General features: G+C 36.7%; 1 protein-coding gene and 1 pseudogene across 1 annotated transcript; both read left to right on the top strand.

The window, feature by feature from the left end:
* Positions 1-1,051: 1,051 nt before the first annotated feature.
* LOC124986402 (protein FAM241B-like) lies at positions 1,052-8,965 on the top strand (annotated as a pseudogene).
* A 15,028-nt stretch (positions 8,966-23,993) lies between these two features.
* Positions 23,994-25,110, top strand: LOC124986606 (neuropeptide Y receptor type 6-like). Its single transcript, XM_047555067.1, is given in 2 exon segments — positions 23,994-24,056; positions 24,058-25,110. Coding segments are annotated over 2 exon segments (1,116 nt in total).
* Positions 25,111-25,651: the final 541 nt, after the last annotated feature.

The following is a 25,651-nucleotide window of genomic DNA, read 5'->3' as shown; positions in this document are numbered from 1 at the left end:
TGTTTTCCTTCTCTAGAACCTTCTGCCATGATATTCTGCCTCACCTGGGGCCCAGAGCAATGGAGTCTGCTGTCTATGGACTGAGACCTCTAAAATCATAAGTGCCAAATAAACTTTTTCCCCTCTAAAATTGTTCTTGTCGGAGCTTTTGGTCACAGCGATAAAAAAAAAGCCGACTAAAATACCGCGCTCAGACTGTAATGCACTGTGGTGGCCCATCCTCTGTAATGCACTGTGGTGGCCCATCCTCTGTAATGCACTGTGGTGGCCCATCCTTGCTGCCACAGGCCTTTCCTCAGTTGATGCCCTTCCTCAGCCTGCTGGGGTTCAGTGCCCCACACCAGGCCACCATCTTCCCATGGTAGAGATGCCCCCTACATCTAGTCAAGCTGACACATGGTGCCAAGCCAGCAAGCACACTTCTTACCCAACACAGGCTCCAATATTTCATCACTGAGTCTCAACTCCACACTCAAACTAGGCACCCTCCTTCCCTCACTCAGCGCCCTCCGCCAGGTTGCCACTGTCACTAGCATCCAAGCAGAAGACTTCCTGACCTCTCTCAGGCAACACGGCTGCTGCCATCCTCCCCCTACATCCTCCCTCCACACAGGTTCTGATGCTCTAGCCAGGCTGCCACCACCACAGCCATCCTCTCCCTGCCACACAGAGAGATGTCTACTTGGCTCAGCCCTACCTCATTATTTTTAGATTACTTGGTGAGGAAAGGAAAAGAAAGACACAGGTTTTAGACTTGAAATGGCCATATGCAATTCCTGATCAAGACTTTTTAATGACAGTCTCTTCCATTTTTTTCTATTCACCATTCACAAGAAATTTTATTCATGAGTAGGTTGATGAAAATTTTAAAATTTTTATAATTTCTAAAATAAGCCGCATTTGAGATTATATGTAAAGATTCTAATACCTCTTTCTTTTGTTTAATTGGTAAATTAAAACGTGTAGAGCAGTGGAGACAGAGTTAAGATCTCAAGGAAGAAAGAAGTTCAGTGGGCTGAAGAGTACCTGCAGAGGAGCAAAGTGGTAGAAGATGCGGAGAGAGGTAAGCAAGGGAGGGTTGCAGAAGGCCGTGTGTCCAGGCAACAAATCCCAAATTCAAGAGCAATAGAAATCATGGGGTGGGGGTTTCAAACAAGGAGGTAACATGATGTGATGTCTTAAGAGTGGCTGCTATGTGAACCTGGGATTGTAGAACAGCAGCAGGGAAATCAGTAGGAGTCTGCCATAGCAGTCCAGGGAAGAGATGACTAGGGTGGTAGTAGGAGACATGAAAACATCATGGACAACCACAAGAATGGGTTCCTAATTAGAATAAGTTATACTCTATGTATGTATAATATGTCAAAAATACACTCTACTGTCATGTATATCCAAAAAGAACGAATAAATAAAAATTTTTAAAAAGTGGATGAATTCTAACACAATGGTGGAATGGCAGAATCAAAAGTAACTTGCTAATAGCCTTGATATGGGGTGTAAGAGGAAGAGTAATCAGAGGATCTTCACTTGATCTAATGGGTAGATAGCATTTCCATTACTGAAGTCTGGAAGACTGGGACAGGAAGCAGGTGTTCTCATGTATTCTTTTTGGAATATGTTAAGTCTGAAATCTCCGTTAGATAGTCTAAGAAGAGTTGAATAAGCAACTAGATATAGGGGTTAGGGCTAAAGACATAAATCTGGAAGTAATTTACATACCATATTTAAAGACATAAGATAACATAGCAAGATGTCTCAAGACAGAAATACTCCAGTATTTAGAAGTTCAGTGGAAGAAAAGCAGAATGAAGAGGAAAACATACAAAGACTAAGAAAGAGCAATAAGTGAGGTAGAAGAAAAACCAGGAAAGTGTCATTTCTTGGAAGCCAATGCAAAAAAGCATTTCAAGAATTAGGGCGAGGATGGCTATAATAAAAAATGTAAAGTGGGATAGTCATTTTAGAAACGTTTGGTAGTTCCTCATAGAGCCAACAATTTCACTCTAGTGTTATACCTCCAAGAAAAATGAAAATATATGTCCTGTACACAAATGATCATAGCAGCATTATTCATAATAGCTCTAAAATGGAAACAACTCAAGTGTCTATGAATTGATAAATGGATCTGGAATATTATTTGACAATTAAAAGGAATGAAATACTGACACAAGGTACAATATGGATGAACTTTGAGAACATTATGCTAAGTGAAAGAAGTCAATCACAAAAGATCACAAATGTCATGATTCCATTTACATAAGACATCCAGAATAGGTAAGTCTAGAGAAACAGAAAGTGGGTTTAGTGTTCACATGTGACTGGGAGAGAGAAAGGAGGGGGAAATGAAGAGTGATTGCTAATAGGTACTGGGTTTTGATTGAGGAGACAAAATATTCTAAAATTAGATTGACTTGTGGTGATAACTGCATAACTAAAAACATTGAATTGTACAATTTAAATGAGTAAATTATGTGGTATGTAGATCATCCTGATAAAATGGTTTTTTGTTTTTTTAAACTGGAATTTGCTAAATTTCAATTGGAGTTAAAGCCGCTGGATTGAACATGGAGGTTACTGGTGACCTTGATAAGCAAATGTTCAGTGGCGTGATGGTGACAAAGCAACTAAGGTGGGCTGAGAGGGAATGAGATTTAAGGAAGTAGAGTCAGAGTAGTTTTGCTGGAAAGGGTTTAAAGAAGTGGCGTAATGGCTACAGAAGCATATGGAATAAATAGAAGGTTTTTTTTGTAAGATGAGAGATAATGGAAAATGTTTGTTGATGAGAACAAATCAATAGAGGGAGAAATTGATATTGCAGAAGAAAACAATGTTTATTGTTGGTCAAAGTGCTTGAAAAGGGACCATGGAAGGCAGAGAGCCAAGGCACGGATGGCTCTGGGTTGCAGATAGCATCAGGAAGACCAGAGAGCTGCTGCTGTTTTCTTCTCGTCTGTTTCCCCTGCTCCATTATTAATCTTTACATGCCAGAAACCATGAACTCCCCCACCAAATGACAGGCATTCAGTTAGTATATTCTCAATATATACATTGCTTAGGGCCTTGTTAAATTCCTGGTCATCCTGCTTCAGCCTCCAGAATCGTGGGTTTACAGGCAGGCGCCACCACACCCAGCTTATGTTAGTGTTCTATCTCTCATGTAACAAATTACCATAAAACCACTGACTTAAAACAATACAAATTTAATATCTTACAGTGTTATAGGTCAGAAACCTGATGTGGGCTTCACTGGGCTAAAATTAAGGTTTCAGCAGGGCTGTGTTTCCTTCTAGAGGCTCCAGGGGAAAATCCATCACTTTGTAGAAGCCACCCACATTCCTTGGCTTATGGTCTCTTTCCTCCATCTTCAAAGTCGGCAACCATGAATCTAGTTACTTTCATGCTTTATATTCCTTCTGTCTTTCTTCCACTGTCAAAAATCTCTCTGTCTCTGTCTCTCTTTTCCTCATCAGGAGAGGGATCATGTGATTACATTGAATGATCCAGAATAATCCAGAATAATCTCCCCCACTCAAGGTCCTTAGTCTTTTTTGGGGGGGGTGGGGCGGTCCTGGGGATTGAATCCAGGGGTACTTAATCACTGAGTCACATCCCCAGCTTTTTAAAAAATGTTATTTAGAGACAGGGTCTCACTGAGTTACTTAGGTCCTTGCTAAATTGCTGAGGCTGGCTTTGAATTCATGATCCTCCTGTCTCAGCCTTCCAAGCCACAGAGATTACAGGCATGCACCACCATGCCCAGCTCCTTAGTCTTAAACACATCTGCAGAGTACAAAGCACTTCTGACCAGGTATGATATAAGGTAACATATTTATAGGCTCGGGAGATTGGGATATGGACTTCTTTGGGGAAGGGGATTGTTACTCTGCCTACCCCAAAGAGAAGAAGATGCCAAAGTGGGAGTGAAAAGAAACCACTCATTTGTACAAGTTTATTAAGTCTGCATTGACCTAATTAAAGGATGTACTGAAGGAAAAATTTAAGTTTGATTATTCAATTTAGTTATCACTTCTTTTGAGATTTGAGAAGCAGGGCAAGAAGGGTAAAGAAAGGAGTGGGCAGAGAATCCTGAAAATAACACAGACAGAAAAAAATCCATGCCCTAAAATTATTGCTCTGCTTTAATGGTTTCAAAGTTTGGAATCACAAATGCACACTACCATATGTTGTGTCTTCAGCAAGTTAAATATTTTTAAAACTCAATTCCTTATTTTTCCATCCAAATGCAGTTTTCCACCAATATGCCACCAGATGGCAGAAAAGAGCAGAAAATATTTGTTTTTTTAAAGAAGGAAAAGCTCTTACTCGGGAAAGTCTACTCCTCTAGACAGGGAGTTAATACAAACCTCCTACAAAAGTAAATAAAAGGCAGCTTGATTTGGAAGGCTTCCAGAGACATCAATTTCAAAATTTGACTCTAATCGATAGTTGGAAAACCCATGTAAAAATGTGTTCCAGTTTGACACAGTCAAGTGGAACTCAGAATAGTTAGGCAAATTTATCAATCCTGAAAGAACCAAGAATCGCTTTAGCTTCACCAGGCATGATGGCAAACGCCTGTAATCCCAGCAACTGGGGAGGCTGAGGCAGGAAGACTGAAAGTTTGAGACCCGCCTCAGCAACTTAGCAAGACCCTGTCTCAAAACTAAAAAAAGGGCTGAGGATGTGGTTTAGCTCCTGGGTTCAAACCCCAGTACCAAAAACAAGAAACAAAACAAACAAATCATAAAAAGAACCACTTTGGCTTAGAAACAAGCTTCCACAAAAGGTTTAACAAACTGCTGCCCCGATTCTTTAAGGAATCCCTTGACCACCTCAAATTCAGTTTGACCCAAATCAAACTCACCATATTCTTTTCCCTCCAGTTCTCTATTTCCGTTAAGAATGCTTTTATTCACCAGGTTCCTATATCCAGAAACCCTAAGTCATGCTCATTGCTTTCCTAACCCCCAACTTGTAAAGAATGAGTGCTTTATCCTCCCTTTTTCATCATCTACTGGTTTGGGAATAATACACTGTTTTTATTCTTTTAGTAGTTATCCTAGAAAATATCTCATGCGTATTTGTCAAAACTAAAGTTAATGAATATCTTTATCTATATGGTGTCAGAATCATTTAAAATCCAGTTATTTTTCTTTGGATTATTTTGTGGTTATTGTGCATTTTAATTTTTTTAATCTCCTAGGTCATTATTATTATTCTTTTATACTGTGATAATTATCAAATCAAAATGAAGTTGCTGTGTGAACCCTACCTTACAAAAACCCCATAAATGAAGCCAGGAGATTATGAAGGAAAGGGTCCTCACGCATGATGGCCTGATACTATCACAAAAGACTTTGCTAGAACCACACCCTGCACAAAAGCCATGGCAACCTTATACAAAACAGTGTTTCTGCAAGGACAACTGTCCAGCTACTGTCTCTTCAACCTCAGACTGGAAGCTATGCTTATTATCCATCCTTGTGACCAAGGATTATTGTTTCAAAATATCTTAAGTAATTCTCATTTTTGCCTTTAAAAACTTTCCCTTGCCTCAACCTCTATGAAGATGCTCATAGTTTACTATGACATTTACATTCCTGTTGCAAGTTTTATTATTCCCAAATAATATCCTAAATTTTTGAAAAATTTCTCTCTGATTCTTATTTAGATTCCAATACTACCGGTGTTTATCCAGATTTACCCATACATTTGCCCCTTTCCTTGCTCCTCTTTGATTCCTACATCTTCCATCTTCTCTCTAGGATTACTTTCCTGCTATTTACAGTATATTTTTTAGAATTTCCTTTAGTGAGAATCAGTCAGAGATGATCTCTCTCAGTTTTTGTCTAAAAATGTCTTTTTCCTCCCTCACTCTTGAAAGATATTTTTTGTTTAGTGTAGGTACTAGATTGACAGCTATTTTTTCAACCTTTTAAAGATACTCTTCCACTGGCTTCCATTGCCACTGTTAGGAAATCAATGGTTGGTACAATCGTTACTCTGTCGAAAGCAATACAGTCTTTCTTCTTGTGCTTCTAATATTTTTCTCTTTGTCTATTGTTTGCTGTAGTTATCACGATGGGTCTTACATAGATTTGTCTTTATTTATCCTACTTGGAATTACTGGGCTTCTTTAATTCATTCTGAAATATTTTTTGTCATTTCATCTTTATTCCCTCCACCTTATTCCATCTCTCCTATGTAATCACAATTAAATGAGCATTAGTCTCTTTTCCTTCTTATATCTTAATTTCTCTTCCATACTTTCTATCTTCAATTTCCTGGACAGTATCTTCTGATCTGTCCTCTAGTTAACTAATTTTCTCTTTAACTCAGCCCAATCTTCTGTCAATCTTTTTCACTGAGTTCGTGTTTGGTAATTTCTCATTTGTAAATATTCCATTTGGTTCTTTTTCAAATATTTTCTATGCTTTTTTATATCATCCTGTTCCCCATTAATATTTCCAAACTTACATTTTATCTCTTTAAACACCATAAACTTAGTTGTATTAGTCATGGAAGGCCAGATTATGCGGCAGTTATACATGGTTCCAATATCTGAAAGACTTTGCTCTATGTTCACTGTGGATGAATACATCCATGGAATTTGGAAGACTCAATATTGGAAACATTTCAATTTTTCCCAAATGAATTACAGATTCAATTCAATCCTAGTTAAAAAAAAAACCATTAGCAATCTATTCATAGGTTTGAGATGCTGTTCTAAATTTAATAAGGAAATGCAAAGACTTAAGAATAATCATGATACTAATACTAATAATAAGGGTACTAACCCCATACATGAAGGCTCTACTTTTATGACCTAACTACTTGCCAAAACCTCACCTCAACACCATCTCATTGGAATGAAGGTTTCAATACATGAATTGTAGGAGAACACAAAAAAATTCACCCACTGTACACATATAAACACTGGATATATAAACAGGTGGCACTGTGAAGTCGTATGAGAAAGAACTGCACTTGTGATAAATGGTGCTGAAGCAATCAAATATCTGTGAGAACAAAATGAAACTGTAATTCTGCCTTACAAGTGGATACCTGAATAGACTAAAATCCCACAAAGTTGAAAAAGAAGTGGTTAAAATGGCAATGGAGAGTTGGAAATAAATAATTGAATTCCCATTATTTGCAGTAGTTATGTTCTCTAAAGCTGTATTGAACATTGGATTCGTGAATATTGAAGCATTGCCCCTGGGAGCAATACAGTTAGGTTCCCTTGAGACTCTAGTCATAACATTTTCAGCAACCAATCAATACATAACTTTTATGAGCATTTCTGCTTAATGGTACTTTATTTAATATACTTATGACAACAGCACTATAATTTGTGCCGGCCTGAAGCTCATCTAATGTTTACATATTTTCTCCATAAGGCATATGACAGCCCTCTTGCACTTAAGAACTCCAGATAGTACTTCAGTCATTTTAAACAGGGAAATCACACATACATACACACATATGCACACAGAGCACAAAAATGTGAAAAGCATGATACTAAACAGACCACAAAAAAAGATGCTTATTTTGCACTATGAGAACTGAAACAAGAAAGCAGAACGTTGCCTTGTTCTCACTGGAAATGGGTTATTGGGTGATTCAAGTTTGTGTCTACCTTGTGTATGACCATAGATGACCATGAAAATACTATGAATACTGGTTTGAGGATTACAAATAATTCTAGTGGGTAGGCAAGTTCATAAATACAAAATCCTTGAATCAGGCTCAATTGAATATATACATATATGCAATATTATATAGATTAATATTATATATACATATAATCAATATTATATATTAATATTATATATACATATATATATATTCCTTTCTATGAGGCCTGGACTATGTGAGAATGCATAGTCCACTTAAGTCAGAAAGAAATCAGTGTACTCAGAGAAGCACATGTGAAACTGAACAGAATGGGCAAATGGGCAAATGGGTAGGAGGGTACAGGAGGGGTACATTGTCTGAAAGGGCTTACATTTTCAGGAAACAGTTAATGACAAGGATGAAAGTAATATTTGGAATTAACTGGTCCCAACATTCCAAATGAAAACCTGGTAAAAATTTCCTTCAGAGGTGTGTGTGCTTTAACACACTTATCTATTATGGCTCTGTAGGACATATGAGGACATATCATGTATGTTCAAACATCAGTGTATCACTAAACAAATAAAACATGACATTTTATTTGTTTGTTTGTTTATGTATTTATTTATTTATTGTTTGGTACTAGGAATTGAACCTAGGAACACTTAACCACTGAGCCACATCCCCAGCCCTTTTTATTTTTTATTTTGAGACAGGATCTTACTAAGTTGCTTGACCTAAGTTGCTGAGGCTGGCTTTGAACTTGCAAGCCTTCTGCCTCAGCTTCCTGAGTCACTGGAATTACAGGCATGTGCCACTGCAGCTGGCTTTGATTTACATTTTTAAGAGAATTTTAAACACTCAAGCGCGAGCTTCCTGTGAGGTCAGGTGGGAGGAAGCGGCCGGGAGCCGCCGGAGTGGACCCCAGAGGCCCGGAGCCGCGCCCGCAGGTGCAGCCCTGTAGGGACCCACAGCTCCTGGAGAATTGTGCGGATCTTAGCCAATGGGGAAATCGTTCAGGATGATGACCCCAGAGTGAGGACCGCTACTCCACAGAGAGGTAGCTCTCCTCGGCAGGGCTTTCTCAACAGGGGCTAGGGTGCCCCCCCCAGGAGGTACCGGCCCTCGCCCACAGCAGGCAGGTGCCAGGCTGGGGGCTGTTCAGTCTCCCTTCAATGACCCCTACTGGCAGCTGGTAAACATGGGCTTCCCCCAGTGGCGCCTGGGCAACCATGCGGTGGAGCCGGTGACCTCCATCTTGCTGCTTTTCCTGCTCATGATGCTTGATGTTCGGGGTCTCTTGCTGGTGGGCCTCCTGTACCTGGTGTCCCACCCGAGCCAGCGGTGACCTCGAGGGCTGATGGGGGTTGGTGTGTCGAGAGGGACTTGCTGGGCCTTGGTGTTAGAGCAGGCACGTGGGGAGGGGATCCAGTGGGCTTCCAAGGTATGGTGAGAGGGACCATGGGTGTGGTTTCCCCCTTGTGTTAAGCTGGAGGCAGAGGGAGGCTCCAGGCTAGCACCCCTAAGTATAGGGTGGGTACCCTGGTTGTCCTGAGACGTTTTCAGGTGGTATAGGGCCTCCCTAAAGTGGCACAAAACCAGAGCAAGGTGTTCTCTTTTTTTTAATCCTTTTATGCCAAGAAGAAAGTTTCAGCTTGGTACCAATGTGTTGCGATGCCTCCAGAACACGAACTGACTTCCCCATTACCAGGGAGCTGTACTGGGGTTAAAGGCAGGTGGGAGAAGTTTCCAGACTTTTATAACACTGTTTTGTTTTAATGGTGTATTTTTATTGGCTACCTTTTATTTATGATGAGGGGTACTGGCATTCTATTTATTGTGACATTTTCAATAAATAAATAAAAAAAGAGTACTTTAAACGTTTTATTAGTGAACTTTAGTCATAACAGTGGGGCTTATTTTGACATATTCATAATTGCATATAACATATCTGTGCCTAATATTTTCCAAGTACAGTACCAGAGTAGAAGTGAAAGCCCATACTACATCTCTAGAAGTGTAAAAGTTATAAAACAAACAATCTGCTGAATAAAATGTTTAATTTAGGAACCTCGACAAAATTTTAGAAATATATGCAAAGTTATAGTCAGGTGCAGTGGCACAAGCTATAATCCCAGCAACTCGAGGGTCAGGCAGAAGGATCACAAGTTCAAGGTCAGCCTGGTCAATTTAGCAAGAACCTGTCTTAAAATAAAAATTCAAAATGCCTGGGGGTATATCTCAGTGGTAAAGTGCCCCTGAGTTCAATTCCCAGTACTAAAAAAAATTTTAAAAACGTGTAAAATTATGATTTTCACGTGACTAAAAGTTGGCAAATTATCAAAACCCATTGAATTTAAGTATTATTACATGTGTTTAGATATAACATTGATGAGCTCGTGATGTTTGAATGAATAATAAGATGAAGATATATATAATTTATAAATAATAATACATTCTAGGAAATTCATTTTTCTTACCTTATTTTGATCTGAATTATGAATTGTTTTTATTAAAAAGTTTTTCTCATAATTTATATCATTTTACATTAAGAATCTATAGGATTAATAATTATAATTATAATATTTATTTAAAGTATATAAAATTTTAATAATTCTTGAAAATTGCTAAGAGCATAGATTTTAAATGTTCTCATCACAAAACTTAAAAGGATATGATGCAATGGATATGTCAATTAGCTTGATTTAATCATTCTACAATTTATACATATATCAAAACATCACATAGTATACCATGAATGTAAACAATTTTTCATTTGCCAATTAAAAATAAATTTTGATATAAGAAAAACTATGTAAAATTGGAAGATATCAAAATGTATATTAAATATTTTTAAAATTTACATTATTTTCATACTTGCTTTCAAATGTTATCTTTCTTCTAAAATATTGAAAATTATAAAAGTTAAAAGGCAAAATACAAATAATAATTAGCAGATACCAAATTTTAAATAAAGTAATAAAGTTTAAACTTTTACGTAAATTAAAAAAAATCTAAGTCCTATTATATATTTTTATAAAAATAGAACTACTCACAAACCTAGTGTTCAAGGCTCATCTATTGCCAATATTAGCAATATCTGGACCTCTATATATAAAATTTGAGAGGAATATGAATTGTTTAATGTTGCAAATATTCTTCAACTGCCTCAGGCCACTGTTGCAAATATCATCCTAAATTTATGAGTGTCTCCAGAGCTACAAATTGGAATACAAAGAGAAACAAGCAAATGGATGTTTGGCTGTAATGGGAGTTGGGACCTCATTATGTGAGAATCTATTATATTTGTGCTAAGTTAATTAATTAGTCTTTTCTCTCACCTAAGAATTTCTGCCACTCAAATCTTCCCCACAGTCCAAAGCAGTGTCCATAGCATCAGTAGCCCACATGCTTCATAACGTTGGAACATAAATACCTTTTGTCTCAAGGTCACAGAGCGGGAGATGAAGAGGAGTATTGTCCATGGTATTAGTCACCACAGTGGATATTTGGGTTACAGACTGTACTGTCTTGCTGACAAATGACATTTGTTTTTTTTTAAAAGCAAGATTCATGTCAAGGCCACTCTTGCCCAGGTCTTAAGGTGACACGCTAAACTTTAGTGAGTAGATATTTCATCTAGGATGTACTGAAATTTAAGGAAAAAAAAAATTCAGATAGATTACACAACAGCTTTTCTTTTTAAAAACCTGTATCAGAGAGCTGGTAACAAAGTCAAAAGAATTCTTGCCAGAAACAAAGACAGCTGCAGCACAGTGAATAAGAAGAAAACACAAACAGAAAAACAGGAACCCTTCTTTACCAAACCTCTGCCATAATTAATCAGTTATAGCACAGATGACTGGAATTTCGGTAGAATGCACTACTTGTATTTTTCAAGCACTCCTTAAGCTTGATTTCCCCAAATACATATAAAAAAAATATGAGCTCAGAGGTTCACCTAATGTTTTAATTTAAAATTAAAGTATTTCAGATTAAAGACAACAAAACGTGTTTTATATCTAAATTAAAGCATTCATTGCAATAAGAACAGTCATAAGTGCTCCAGGGGCTCTGGAGAGATGGGAGACAGAGTTTTAATTCTTTCTTTGGGTCTTTTCATCAACTATACTGCCTGTTGTCCCAGGTCATTACTCTCCAAACTAATTTTTTAAATTAAAACTTTGAATTTTAACTTGAGGCAAACAAAACCCTAATGCTTGCTACATTTTATTACCAACAAATACAATGCAGAGAGACCTACACTTTCAAAATTGTATGCCTAAAAACAACAAAAACACAAATTTCTTCCAATTATGAAATATTTTTCCAGTTATGAAAGTAATTCATACCATTACAGAAAAGTGGAAAAAATAGAGAAAAATATAAAATATAATGCACTATAAAAATCATCCATAATTCTAACTCTAGAAATAAACCATTTAATTTGTATATTATCCTTATTCTGTAAATTGTTTTATATATTTGAGATCATACTATATCCAGGATTTTATATCATGCCTTTTTCATTTAACTTTATGTCAGTGCTATTCTTTTTAAATACCAATTTAAAAGCTGCATAACAGTCTAACATATGGGTATACTCTAATTTGCTTAGCTTTTCCCTACTGTTAGAAGTTTAGGTTGATTTTTTTTACTACTATAAATAATACTGCAATTAATATCTTCATGTAAAATTCTTTACCTGCATTTCCTAATATTTCCATAGAGTAGATTTCTACAACTAGAAGTCCTGGAATGAAGGAAATAGTTTTTGAGACTCCTGGATGTTTGCCCTTAGTTTTTTTAAATAAGGTGCTCCACATTATATTTTCACCAACAATGTATATAGTACCCCTTCATTCTGCCTCCAGATAGGGTATTTTCCTGTTTTTTCAGTGTTTGATGTTTTTACAAATATAAATGAAAATTCATTGCTGTTGTTTTCTATTTCTCTGACTAATGAAGTTGAAACTTTTTTGTTCAAATATTTAATTCATCTTTTCTATTTTCTCTTGTTAATTGTCCATATCATTTGCCTATTTACATATTGGGATCAGTATTTTTCTTGTCGATTCAAATATATGTTGCATAATGTAAACTATTGTCTTTTGTATCATATTTGTTGTAAATATTTCTCCCATTTTTGTGTCTCAATTAGATTATGTCAACATTTTTGAGGCAAAAGTTAAAAAACTTTTTTTTTTCTGGTACCGAGGATTGAACCCAGGAGCACTTAACCACTGAGCCAAGTCCCCAAGCCCTTTTTATATTTTATTTTGAGACAGGGTCTTGCCAAGTTGCTTAGGGCCCCACTAAGTTGCTGAGACCGGCTTCAAAATTGCAATCCTCCTTCCTCAGCCTCCAAGACTACTGGGATTACAGGTGTACACTACCATGCCCCACCTAAAATTTATTTGAATAGGAAACTCAGTTAACCTTTACTTTGTGTTTTCTTCTAGTGAGTTCAAGTTCATTCATTCATTCAACAAGTAGTCACTGAAGACTTCTATTTTCCAGGAATTATGCAGGGACACTGAACATGCAGCACTAAGTAAGACAGAGTTCTTTGCCTTAATAGTTAGTATAAGAAAGGCAATAAATGATCAAGTTAATACATTTTTTAAAAAAGCATCACTACAGATTATTATATGTGCAATTAAGGAAATGAAATTGGGTGCTATAGTAGAGAATAAAGCAGTGGGGGTGGACTATGAAGGAAGAGTTTCTTGATGAGGTTACATGTAAAAAGAAGTTTCAAAAATCCTTTTCCACCTAGAGAGCAGATACTTACTTGTGTACCGAACAATTTTTAGCCTATTTCTTACTTCAAATTCTATCTTTTTATAGTTTTTTTAATTAATGTGGATATTCATGAAGGTGAGATCAAAGTGGTATATTCATATATGTACATAGGAAAGTTAGGTCAGATTCATTCCACTATTCTTCCCTTATCTTATCCCTTCTTCTCCCCCTCAACCCTCTCCCTTTACTCCATTGATCTTTCATCTTTGGATGGAATTCCCCCATTTCTTTTCATTTTTCTTTTTCCCCCTTCTTTTGAACAACTTCTACATATCGGAGAAAATATTTGCCCTTTGACTTACCGGGTTTGACTTATTTCATTTAGCATGATAGCCTGCAGCTCCAACCATTTGTCAGCAAATACCATAATTTCATTCTTCTTTATGACTGAGTGATACTCCATTGTGTATATATATCACATTTCCTTATCTATTCACCTCTTCAAGGGCACATAGGTAGGTTCCATAGTTTGGTTATTGTGAATTCTGCTGCTCCAAACATTGATATAACTGCATCCCTATGGTATGCTGATTTTAGATCTTTTGGATATATACTGATGATGGAAGAACTGGGTCATATGGTAGTTCTATTCCTAATTTTTTTAGGTATTTCCATACTGCTTTCCAGAGTGGTTGCACTAACTTGCAGTCCCATGAACAATATAGTATACCTTTTCCTCCATATCTTCAGCAACACTTATTATTTGTAGTCTTAACAATTGCCATTCTGACTGGAGTGAGATGAAATCTCAGAGGAGGAAATTAAAGAGATACACATATGAAAAAAAGGAATCAAATTATCTCTTTTTACTGATGACATAATCTTACATTTAAAAGATTAAAAATGCCACCAGAACACTTCTAGAGATGATAAACAAATTTAGTAAAGTAGTAAGCCACAAGATCAACATACATAAATCAAATGCTTTCCTATACTCCAATAATGAATCTGCTGAAAATGAAATTAAGAAAACTCTTATTCTCAATAACCTAACCTTGGGAATTAATCTAACAAAGGAGGTGAAGGACCTCTCCAATGAAAACTATAGAACATTGAAGAAATTGAAGACCTTGGATGATGGAAAGACCTTACCTGTTAGATAGGCAGAATCAATATTGTCAAAATGGTCATATTATAAAAAGTGTATACTGATTCAATGTAACCCCATCAAACTACTAATGAAATTCTTCAAAGAACTAGAAAAATCAGTTATAAAATTCATTTGGATAAATAAGAGATCCAGAATAGCCAAAGAAATTCTGAGCAAAAAGAGCTACGCCAGAAGCATCACAATACCAGACCTCAAATTATAGTACAGAGCTATCGTAACAAAAACAGCAAGGTGCTAGCATCAAAACAGTCATGAAGTCCAGAGACAAACCCACGAAAATACAGTTATCTGATACCTGATACAAAGGTGCCAAAAATGTACGCTGGGGAAAAGATAGCCTTTTAAACAAATGGTCCTAATGACACTTGACTCCTATCTCTCACCCTTTATGAAAGTCAACTCAAAGTGGATCAGAGACCTAGGAATTACACCAGAAACTCTGCAACTGCCATAAGAAAAGGTAGGCCCAATACTTCAATATGTTGGCACAGGAACTGACTTCCTTAACAAGACTTTAATTCTTTGGTCTGGAGTTTATTCTGGTGTACAGTATGAAATTAAATATTTTTGTATACAGCATGGAACTAGATTAATATTTTTTTAGACAGCTAATTGATTACACTAACAGTACTTAAAATAATTCTTGTCTTCCCTAGAAATCCCTACTGCTTCCTCTATCATATATTAACAATTAATGAAGGGAAATAGGAGGAGGAGACAGAAGAAAGTTTAGAAAACAGGTATCAAAAATACAGTTACATAGGAGGAATAAGTTCTAAGGTTCTGCAGAACAGGAGGTGACTATAGTTCACCATTATCTATTATCTATTTTATACTGAACAAGAAGAGAGAAGTTCAAAACTTCCTAATACAGAGAAATGATAAATGTTTAAGGAGATGGAAATGCTCTGATAAGATCATTACACATTGTATGTATATGTATCAAATAATCAGACTGTGCCCCATAAATATATAATTATTAAATGCAAATAAAATTATAAACAGAAACTAAAATTTTATATGTGCTTGAGTATTTTTCAATCTTGTTCATTCCATTAATCTAATTCTTGATTCAGCATTACACTGGCTTAATTGCTGATATTTTGTAATATTTTAAAATAGTTAATGTGGTTAATCAATGTTTTTCATTTTAATTGATTGATTTTTCAGAATTATTTTCACTTACATATTCTTTTGTAAGACACTTTTTGAATTGTATCTACACTTTAATTTAGGAAGAAATTACAACTTTATAGTATTTAATCTTCCCATCCAAACATGTCTGCTTTCCTTTCCTTGAAGGCATTCTTATGTGCCAGGTGATTCTAAGAATAGCCGATTTTGATGTCAAAGCAGTGTCCTTGAGGAAGAGAAAATAAACAGACATTTTATTAGCCCATTATAATTTTTTAAACCAGGTTATAACTCTCTTTGTACCTAGGTGAGGAAAAGTGATAACAAAAAATGGGCTTGAACCTCAAAACACAGGTGTGTACCAAATATCCCTTTTGAAATTAAAGCTACCATATTTCCCACACTCATTCTAGACTTTCTTTGGGAAAGGACACACAAACAGAAAACAAGGAACTCTGCTCTTAATCCAGGTTATATCTTTCTACTAAGGAAAATTCTCAGAAACAACAATAACTACTGCTTAATGAATATCTGTATGTCCTATCATTAACCTTCAAAATTATCCTGTGAGAGAGGTGGCAATTTTTACCTTATAGAAAATGAATCAAAAGCTCAGAGAGAAGCTCACAGTTCCTCATCTAGGTGATACAAGAAAATCAATGCAGAGATGACTCTATCCCACTCAAGTTGCCTCTCAAAATCATTACCAGCATCACATACAGTTAAGATCTCTTAGTATCCACCAAACCTGTGGCCCCTGCTAGCTTTTGCCAGTATTCCATCAATGTAAAAGACATATTTCTTCAATAAGTCCTATGATATTCCAAAGTTTGCTGCACTCTATATTTCAAGAAGAAACAGATAAATAATAAGTAATAGGAATACTGCTACAAGGTGACTGGAGAAAGAAAGGTATGGGCCACTGAATTCCTCCAGAGGAATAGATTGACTTCAGCTCTTGCAGCACACACCTCATCCACCCCACCTTCTACTTCACCCAGCCAGTGACCTGGCAGAGTTCTATAAAACGCAATTTTAACAATGCTGGCTGGGATGGGGTTTTGGCTCAGTCTTAATAGAGCCTAGCCTAGCATGTGTGAGGCCTTGGGTTCAATCCTCAGCACCACATAAAAGTAACATAAAGGTATTGTGTCCACCTACAACTAAAACAAAGATATTTTTAAAAATTTTAAAAAACAATGCTAACCACCTGAGAATTTTTAGTTTTTGTTGGTTGGTATGATGTTTTGGACAGAGAAATAGAATTGATTCTCATGGTTTAGTTCTAAAATTTGGAGCTCCATTATTGAATCCTTAGGTTAGGAAATATTTCTAAATATGGCTGGTCAATCCATAACTCATGCCTGAAATATTTTTAACTGTACTCAGTACTGTGTAACCTTGTTTTTCAGAGTCTTCAAACATTCACCATAGGGAACTGGTGTACATTTCCTGTATGTTCCTATCTGGAGTACATCTAGATCTTACTTTTCCAGACTTTTGTAACAATGAGGAATAGACCCTTCTTATAATGATTTTTCGAATATAGGAAAAGTGCTTTTTGGTCCCCACTTTGAGTCACAGTCCATAAGCACCTCAGTTATTAGTGTCAAGTAGACAAAAATCTTGTATTAATAATGCATACTTTACTATGAAAATTGGGATTAATTTCAATTTTAAAAGCATTTTTATTAATCTCCTAAATTATAGAAAAATAAGGAATAAAATCCATCTCGTAATGAATGGTAAACTCTTAAGAATAATTATTAATGTGAAGTCTTCTTACTTTTTCCTTTTTTTTTTTTTTTTTTTGGTACCAGGGAGTGAATCCAGGGGTGCTTAACCACTGAGCCACATCCCCAGCCTTTTTTAAAATTTAGAGACAGGGTCTCGCTGAGTTGCTTAAAGCCTCGCTAAGTTGCTGAGGCTCACCTTGAACTTTAATCCTCCTGCCTCAGCCTCCTGAGCGCCTGGGATTACAGGCATGCAGCACCTTGACCGGCTCAACAACTATTAATATTTACTTTAAAAATTTCGGGAATATTTAAGTCAAATGTCTGATTTTGGCAAAGTTAACTTTTAAATAAGCATAAATATAATATATATACTTCAAAAAAGTATAATATGATATTATGTATATGTGTGTGTGTGTGTGTGTGTGTGTGTGCCAGAAAATGGCACAGAATTTCAAGATGACCTCTTACTATCTTCTCTACAAAATGATGGAAAGCTATGTTGTGAAAGCATGTGTTAAACAGCTGCATCTAATCTCACTGCTGCTGAGATTCCTGACTCCTCCCTTCCAGCTCCTCAGTGGCCTCAGTGCCCACTGGATTCCAGAACTGGGTCCTCTGTGCAATGATTCCAACTCTAGCAAGCAGCTTCTGAAATGAAGTTATACATTGTTTAGTGGATTCATAAGCCAAGAAGGGATGTGGGGACTTGAAGAGACAGCTAACATGTCTTTCTCTGACACAGAAATAAACTAAAATGATAATAATAATATTAACAATGGGCATGAAGAAAGAAAACATGCAGAAGATGAAAAGAATAGCAATAGAACTGAAAATTTCCAACAGGTAAGAAATTGGGAAACCAACCTCAACAATGCTGAAGAAAAATCTTGCAGATGTGTTTTTCAGATAGGTATTTTATGTTAAAATATTCTAGCTTTTAAATATGTGAAAATCATTAAACATTGAAATTGCAATGCTTTTAGGCTTAATTGTAGCACTTGTCTTTTTTTTTAATGTGATCTGAAAAACAACTCTACAGCTTTCAAATTGTAGGAAAATTATCAAAAGGAATAACCAAAAGCTACTTTTGGTACAGTGTGGTTCTGATTACTTTTGTTTATCTGTAAACTTAAACAACTAGTAGACTTATTTTCATTGACAGAGTTAAGCTCTCCTTTCTTGATGCATTTGATGTAATGTTATTTTAAGAACCAAAAACCTCAACATCCCTAAAATGGCAAGCTCAGTCACTCAAAGAAAAAAAGTCAATTCAGACAAAATCTGCATTGGCCTGATTTTAAGACTAGCTCTGGGAAACAAAATGTGTATATTTTCTGCGGACACTTTATATCAGCTCAGGCAATTGTCAAATTCTAGAAAAAACACATAACCCACTTCCAGCAGAGAAAATCAAAGTATCTGTAATAAAAGAATGGATGGGTCAAATGTAATTCTCAAATTTTTAAAGACAGCACACACTTCTGCAATGGATAGATGCAAAATATGATTTTTTTGGAATGAGTAAATAATTGAATAGGATAATGCAGTTTGCATAATGTTGAATAAATAGGCCAATTATACTTTTTAATAAGGCTGTGAGAGAGAAGGGATTTGTTTCTAGATGCTTACTATGGATACTTAATGTAATACTGTGTTATTAGGATAAGCTCTAAGATGTGTCTTTACAGAGATTCTAGTTCTTTTTGTTTCCATGGTACAGAAAAGATTAATTTGACCGATTTTTTGTTGTTGTTTGTTTGTTTGTTTTTAACTAGAAATATTAGTTTGTATATGATTTGGAAAATAGAAGTCTCATTTCTGACTTAGCTATTAAGTATGCAATCAGAAGCAAGTCTTATTTCAATGTTTGTAAGTCCGAATTAAGTAACATTACTATTTGGAGTAGAAGACTGCCATAGAGCTCAAGCAAGAAAACCCACCTTGTCGGCACAGGTAAATTAGGTAATTAGGTAAAAGATGGGCCAGTACTTTGGAAGTCCCTGAGTCCTAGACAAGTGTGATATATTATCTGCATCAGCACAACCATTGTATCTGTAATCCTAGAAATTTAAGAAAAGGGAGAGTTTGGGTGGGTGGGGTGGGGTGTGGATCAAATTGTGCTTCTAATTTTGAGCCCCTCATACATATACTTGGGGAGTAAGGCCTATGCAAGACTTCATTTTGTCCAAAATAGAAGAAAAAATATAAAATGTTCTATTTGAGTGATTTTAAAATTAAAAATAGGAAATACCAAACTTTATGCAAGAAATATGAAATAGGAGGCAGCAAAAATAGTGGAAAGAACATGGGACTCTGGGAGCAAGAAACTTGGGTTCTGATTGCTGCAGCATCTGTAAAAACAGAGGAATATGTAAGACCTTCAGAATCTTTTCCAGTTCAACATGCAGTGGCAAATAATCTAAAATATACTTTAATTTTTCGATGTTACAGATAATTAGGGGAAAGTTGGGAAATGGGGTAGAGAATGACAGATGGACAGAAAGAGAGGAAGATAATGAATGGTAAGGAGAAAACACTGAAAAGGCCCAAAGGGCAAACACAGAAATTCTGTCTCCAACCCCTGGCCCAAAAAAGAATTATATGAGTAAAAAGAAGAAAGATACATGCTAACAAAAAGACATTCGGATACAGAAATAAATACACAAGAGGGATTTTAGTGGGCATAATGCTCTTACTTTATTCATCATGAAACTTGTAAACACAAAACTATAAAAAATTAATGCAATGTTATAGTAGTATCGAATTAGGAGGAGACATAAATGGAACAAGTTCAAGGTAGGTGCCTCATGAGCTAGATATAATCAAATAGAATGTCAAAGATTACCTATATGTAATAAATTACTGGCATTTTTGAGCAAAATGTTATTGGTTAATTTGAGATCTTATATCCCTGGGTCACTTCCAATCAAGCTAACCAGAGATGAACTTTCCTAAAATAGAAATGTATCCCAAGAATTTTTTATGAATCAGGGCTTAGCATTACTTTGTTTCAGATAGGCTGGATTTAAGTATTTTAACTTCATAGTTACCAATTATGTAAAGTGTAATCCTGCATTGCAATTTAAGGTCCATATTTGGGAATTTTCCTATTAATCTTCTCTAAATCATGCAGAGGACACTGGATAATGTAACTCTTGCATTCCTCTTTGAGTCCCTCCCAGATAAAGCCCATCCAACCTTCTTCTGGTCTTTCCAAGTTCCAAGCCTCTATAGGAATTTATAGACTGGGAAGCAAATTTTTACTTTGCTTCTAGTCAGCACACAGGAGAGAAGAAACATCTCCACCCAGTTTCAGACCTGCTGTTGCAGGATGGCGAGTGATCCCATGTGCTAGGAAGACAGCCCAGATCAACAAGAATGGGCAACACAAGGGCTACCAATTTTATTCCCATCTCTTACCAATCTACCATGAACTTCACAAAATTATGTGAATTTTTACATCTGTAAAGAAAAAACTGTTATTCGGACCTACCTTTGCAGAATTCATAGGAAGCTTTTCTTTATTATAGATAATGAGAATTGGGAAGAAAAACACATTCACAAGACTTCACTGATTTTGTTTGGCTTGAGCTAAACTCCCGGGCCTTCTGTGCATTGGTTGCACCATGAGATGGAGCTATAACATTCCTACCCCTTCCCAACCAAAACCTGATGTTGGAGAAGTAAATAGTAGAGGAGATGTAAAAGCACTACTAGCTCTTTGTTGGATGGGGGTGTCAGGGCAAGGGCGAGGTTCAGACACAGGGGACCAAGGTTTGAGGATCTGGCAATTGAAAGAAAATGGGAGGTACATTAGGAATATTGGTCATCCTTTATTTGGAGGTGGCCATCGTCATTAGCCATTCCTACACCCCTCTCGCCTCCCCCTCTCCCCCAAGTCATTTTCATAGGTCCTTTTATATACAGTTCAAACAAAGAAGGCACACTGCCAACAGGTTACATAGAGGAGGGTGCATGCTAACATGTTAACATTTATGACCTCCAGTATATATGCTGAATGAGAGTATTTCCATAGCTGCTTCCCAGCCCTAGCAACACAAAAAAAACACAACATAAAACATAACATAGTCCACTGAAAGTCTTGGTGAAGGACCCTGTCTACAGCCATTTGGGCCTGCCCCAACAGAGGGCTAGATCAATTCCACCCACATGACTGACACATTCAACAAGAATAATAACAACAATAATGAGCACTGAATTTGCACAGTTTTTAACAGCTTATAAAATAATTTTAGTATGTTATTTTATTTACCCTTATAACAAGGTGTGAAATAGGTAGGCCATTCTTAAGTTTCATTCAACAGATGAAGAAATTGAGACCAAGAGAAGTGACTACCCAAGATCAAATAGTCAGCAGCAGGACATATCTCCTGAGAGGAAGTCCAATGTCATTTGAGTGTACCAAACTATATATGTAGTTATCGCTCATTTCCTTTTCATTTTGTTCCTCCTCCAAGTGAGGAGTGCTTGGTAGGAGTCCTCTCATTATCAATTAAAGTTTTCTGTTTTTCATTTTTAGTTCTAGTCTATCAACTGTCATAAAGAGCTTAAATCTACCTTGAAATTTCCCTTCAGCTGGGATCTGTGAACTTCAGGTCTGTTGAACCCCTGACTCATCTAAGCTGAGACTATTATTTTTTGCTACTACCACCCTTCATAAAGGTTGCTATTTTTCCTTATCACCACATCACATTGGAGCCCCAGACAAGTCCCTTGAGTCTTTCTTTGTAAAACACACTATCTTTATCAACAGTTTCCATTCATCTATGGTATTTTAATGATGTTCTTCATTGTGGTATCCATTGCTGAAAGCATTACAGACAAAAGTATTCTTAAGGTGATTTATTTCCAATAACAATCTGCTAAGCCTTTGAACTCAGGGAGAATGTGTGAATAGGCCAGGTAATTTCAAACAACAAATACAAGTTCTCTTTCAATCTTCTTGCTCAGTTTCTTTTATCAATTTTGTTTCTCTCAACTTCCAAAAGAATAAGCCAACATCAAAAGTTGGTTGGGTTTTTTTTTCCCTTCCACTTTGACCTCTTACCATGTGTTTCCTTTGTGCCAGAAATCTCAGCACTTAGAATGAATGGCAGAGAATTCATCATGCCTGTTGTGCTCCCTCATATGAATAATTCTATGGAATATGACCACCATATACTATATGCTAAACCTTAGGACCAGGGTCCCCCTTTCCTTTAGAAGTCAGAAGGGATCTGGAAGAAGGAAGAATTAGAGGAATAGTTTCTAAATAAATTCTAAGTTGTAGCTCACTAGGCACTAGCAGCCTTGCTTTCATCCCCAGGATCTGAACAGTATATCCCCAAATTTCATATACAAAGTATGACTTCAGCCCCAGGGAATGGAAAAAGGAAAAGGAGGAGAAGACAAATGCTATTTCATAGCAATCGTGTTCTGTGATTTTAGCCCTCATTCTAAAGGCTGTAGATAATCTCTGGATGATGGAACCGACAAATTTTATTCAACATACTTTGTGCTCTATACTGTGTATGAGGGATCAATGCAGTTGTATGATCTTATTATGCATGATCTCCTCAAAACAACTCAGATTTTTTTTATCCCCATCTTACAGATAGAAAATTGAAGAGGAAAGGTAATTGACTTATGCCAAAGCCATACAGATACCACATAGGGATGCTTTAATTTGAACATATCTTAGTAGCTTTGTGCTACAGAGGCCACAGACTGGATAATTTATAAACTTTGGAAATTTATTTCTTACAGTTGTGGGGATCTGGCAAGTTTAAGATCAAGGTACTAACAAGTAAGGGATCCGTCACAAGCTGCTTTCTGTTTCCAGGATGGTTGTTGCTGCATTCTCTGGTGGGGAAAAATTGTATGTCCTCACATGACAGAAGGGGAAAATTTACTCCCTCAATCCCTTTTTATAAGGCACTAATCCATCATGAGGATAAAACCCATGTAGCCTAATCACCTCCTAATGGCTCCAGTTCTTAATACTGTTGTATTGGGACATGAATTTTAGAGGGAATGCAAACATATAAACCCCAATTCCAAACACAGTGCTTTGACTTCCACAGCATAATTCCTTTCCTTATGATTTTACAGTCTATTGGATAAAATGCCTACATACTTTGATAACCCTGAAAAACACCCAGACAGATGTTGATGGGGATGAAAATGTATATTTGAGATGTCTTACACAGTTAACAGGGTGCCTTCACATTTTTTGCCTCTGCCTCACTAGCTCTAAAGACTATGCTGATGGACCCTGAGATGAGATAAGAGGAGGGTAAAAATACACAGAACCCACTGGATATGTGCCTATGTCCTCTGGGTCATTGTTCCACCTACAGAATTATTCATATGGTTCAGAACTTGCATTAATATTCTGGCTTGTTTTTAATTTTTAGGACCTCAAGAGCATGCTCAAATCATTCATATTTTCATCAAACACAGACAGAGATCAGGGAAGATTAAACTACTAATTACTCCTTGGAAGCCTCAGAACAAGGTACTTCCCAAGATTGATTGTAAAAATCCAATCCAAGCAAGCTTAGAAAATCTCTTCTTACCATACTGACATAATGGAAACTTCCCTCAACCAGCCAGCATCTAACAAAACCAGTTCGAAGAGCAATAACTCTGCATTTTTTCTACTTTGAGTCCTGTCAACCCCCTTCTCTTGCCTTATTCTTACTACTCATAGCCTATACTGTGGTCTTAATCGTGGGTCTTTTTGGAAACCTCTCTCTTATCATCATCATTTTTAAGAAGCAGAGAGAAGCTCAGAACGTCACTAATATACTGATCGCCAATCTGTCCCTCTCTGACATCCTGGTGTGTATCATGTGCATCCCTTTCACAGTCATCTACACTCTGATGGACCACTGGATATTTGGAGACACCATGTGCAAACTCACTTCCTATGTGCAGAGTGTCTCCATCTCTGTGTCCATATTCTCACTTGTATTAATTGCTATTGAAAGATACCAGCTGATTGTCAACCCCCGTGGCTGGAAGCCCAGGGTTTCTCATGCCTATTGGGGCATCACATTGATTTGGCTCATTTCCCTTCTGTTGTCTATTCCTTTGTTCCTGTCCTACCACCTCACTGATGAGCCCTTTCGCAACCTCTCTCTCCCCACTGACATCTATACCCACCGGGTGGCCTGTATAGAAAACTGGTCCTCCAAAATGAACCAGCTCCTCTTTTCCACCTCTTTGTTTATGCTCCAGTATTTTGTCCCTCTGGGCTTCATCCTCATCTGCTACCTGAAGATTGTTATCTGCCTCCGCAAGAGAAACAGGAAAGTAGACTGGAAGAAGGAAAATGAGACCCGGCTCAGTGAGAACAAGAGGATCAACACAATGCTGATCTCCATCGTGGTGACATTTGGAGCCTGCTGGCTGCCCTTGAACATCTTCAATGTGATCTTTGACTGGTATCATGAGGTGCTGATGAGCTGCCACCATGACCTGGTATTTGTAGTTTGCCATTTGGTTGCTATGGTTTCTACATGCATAAACCCTCTCTTTTATGGCTTTCTCAACAAAAATTTCCAGAAGGACCTGGTGGTGTTTATTCACCACTGTTGGTGCTTTGCACCTCGGGAAAGATATGAAAATATTGCCATCTCCACTATGCACACAGATGAATCCAAAGGATCTTTAAAACTGGCTCACCTGCCAACAGGTATATAAAAATCAGTAACATTTCATGCCAAAGTCCTTCTTCAATAAAAGATGGAGAGGTAGTGGTAAGGGATATGGTAAAGTGTAGAAACAAAACCAAAAACATAGCTACTTTGTACTCAGTTTTGCTTCAGACTAAACTGTCTGTCTCATAAACCCCAATGCACCCTCCAAGACACAGAGACATATATATCAACCCTTTTGCTTCTTTTAAAAGAATAACTCTAATTCAACATAGCCACCAGTATTTTTGGTGGAGAAAAAAATGAGAAGGCAGAAAGAGAAGCAAGCAGTGGAGATCGCTGGGAACAACACTTCCAGATTCTGTTGTTCAATGGAATATCCACAGAAATTATTACCAGGGGTATGCCTACTAAAAGCAATGTCATTCCTCCTTAGCATTGAGGTAATTCCACTTTCAGATATGGAAATTGTAACTTTCAATCAAGTAACTTCAATTAATTAGACAAGTCATAATTTATTAATCAGGTAACTAAGTATAAAAATTAAACTTAAAAACATCAGTTAAAGCTGAAGGGATGGTTTTGAC

The sequence above is a fragment of the Sciurus carolinensis genome, chromosome 6 (genome assembly GCF_902686445.1).
Source record: "Sciurus carolinensis chromosome 6, mSciCar1.2, whole genome shotgun sequence".
NCBI classification, from domain to species: Eukaryota; Metazoa; Chordata; class Mammalia; order Rodentia; family Sciuridae; genus Sciurus; species Sciurus carolinensis.
This window is presented reverse-complemented; position numbering and strand designations above follow the sequence as displayed.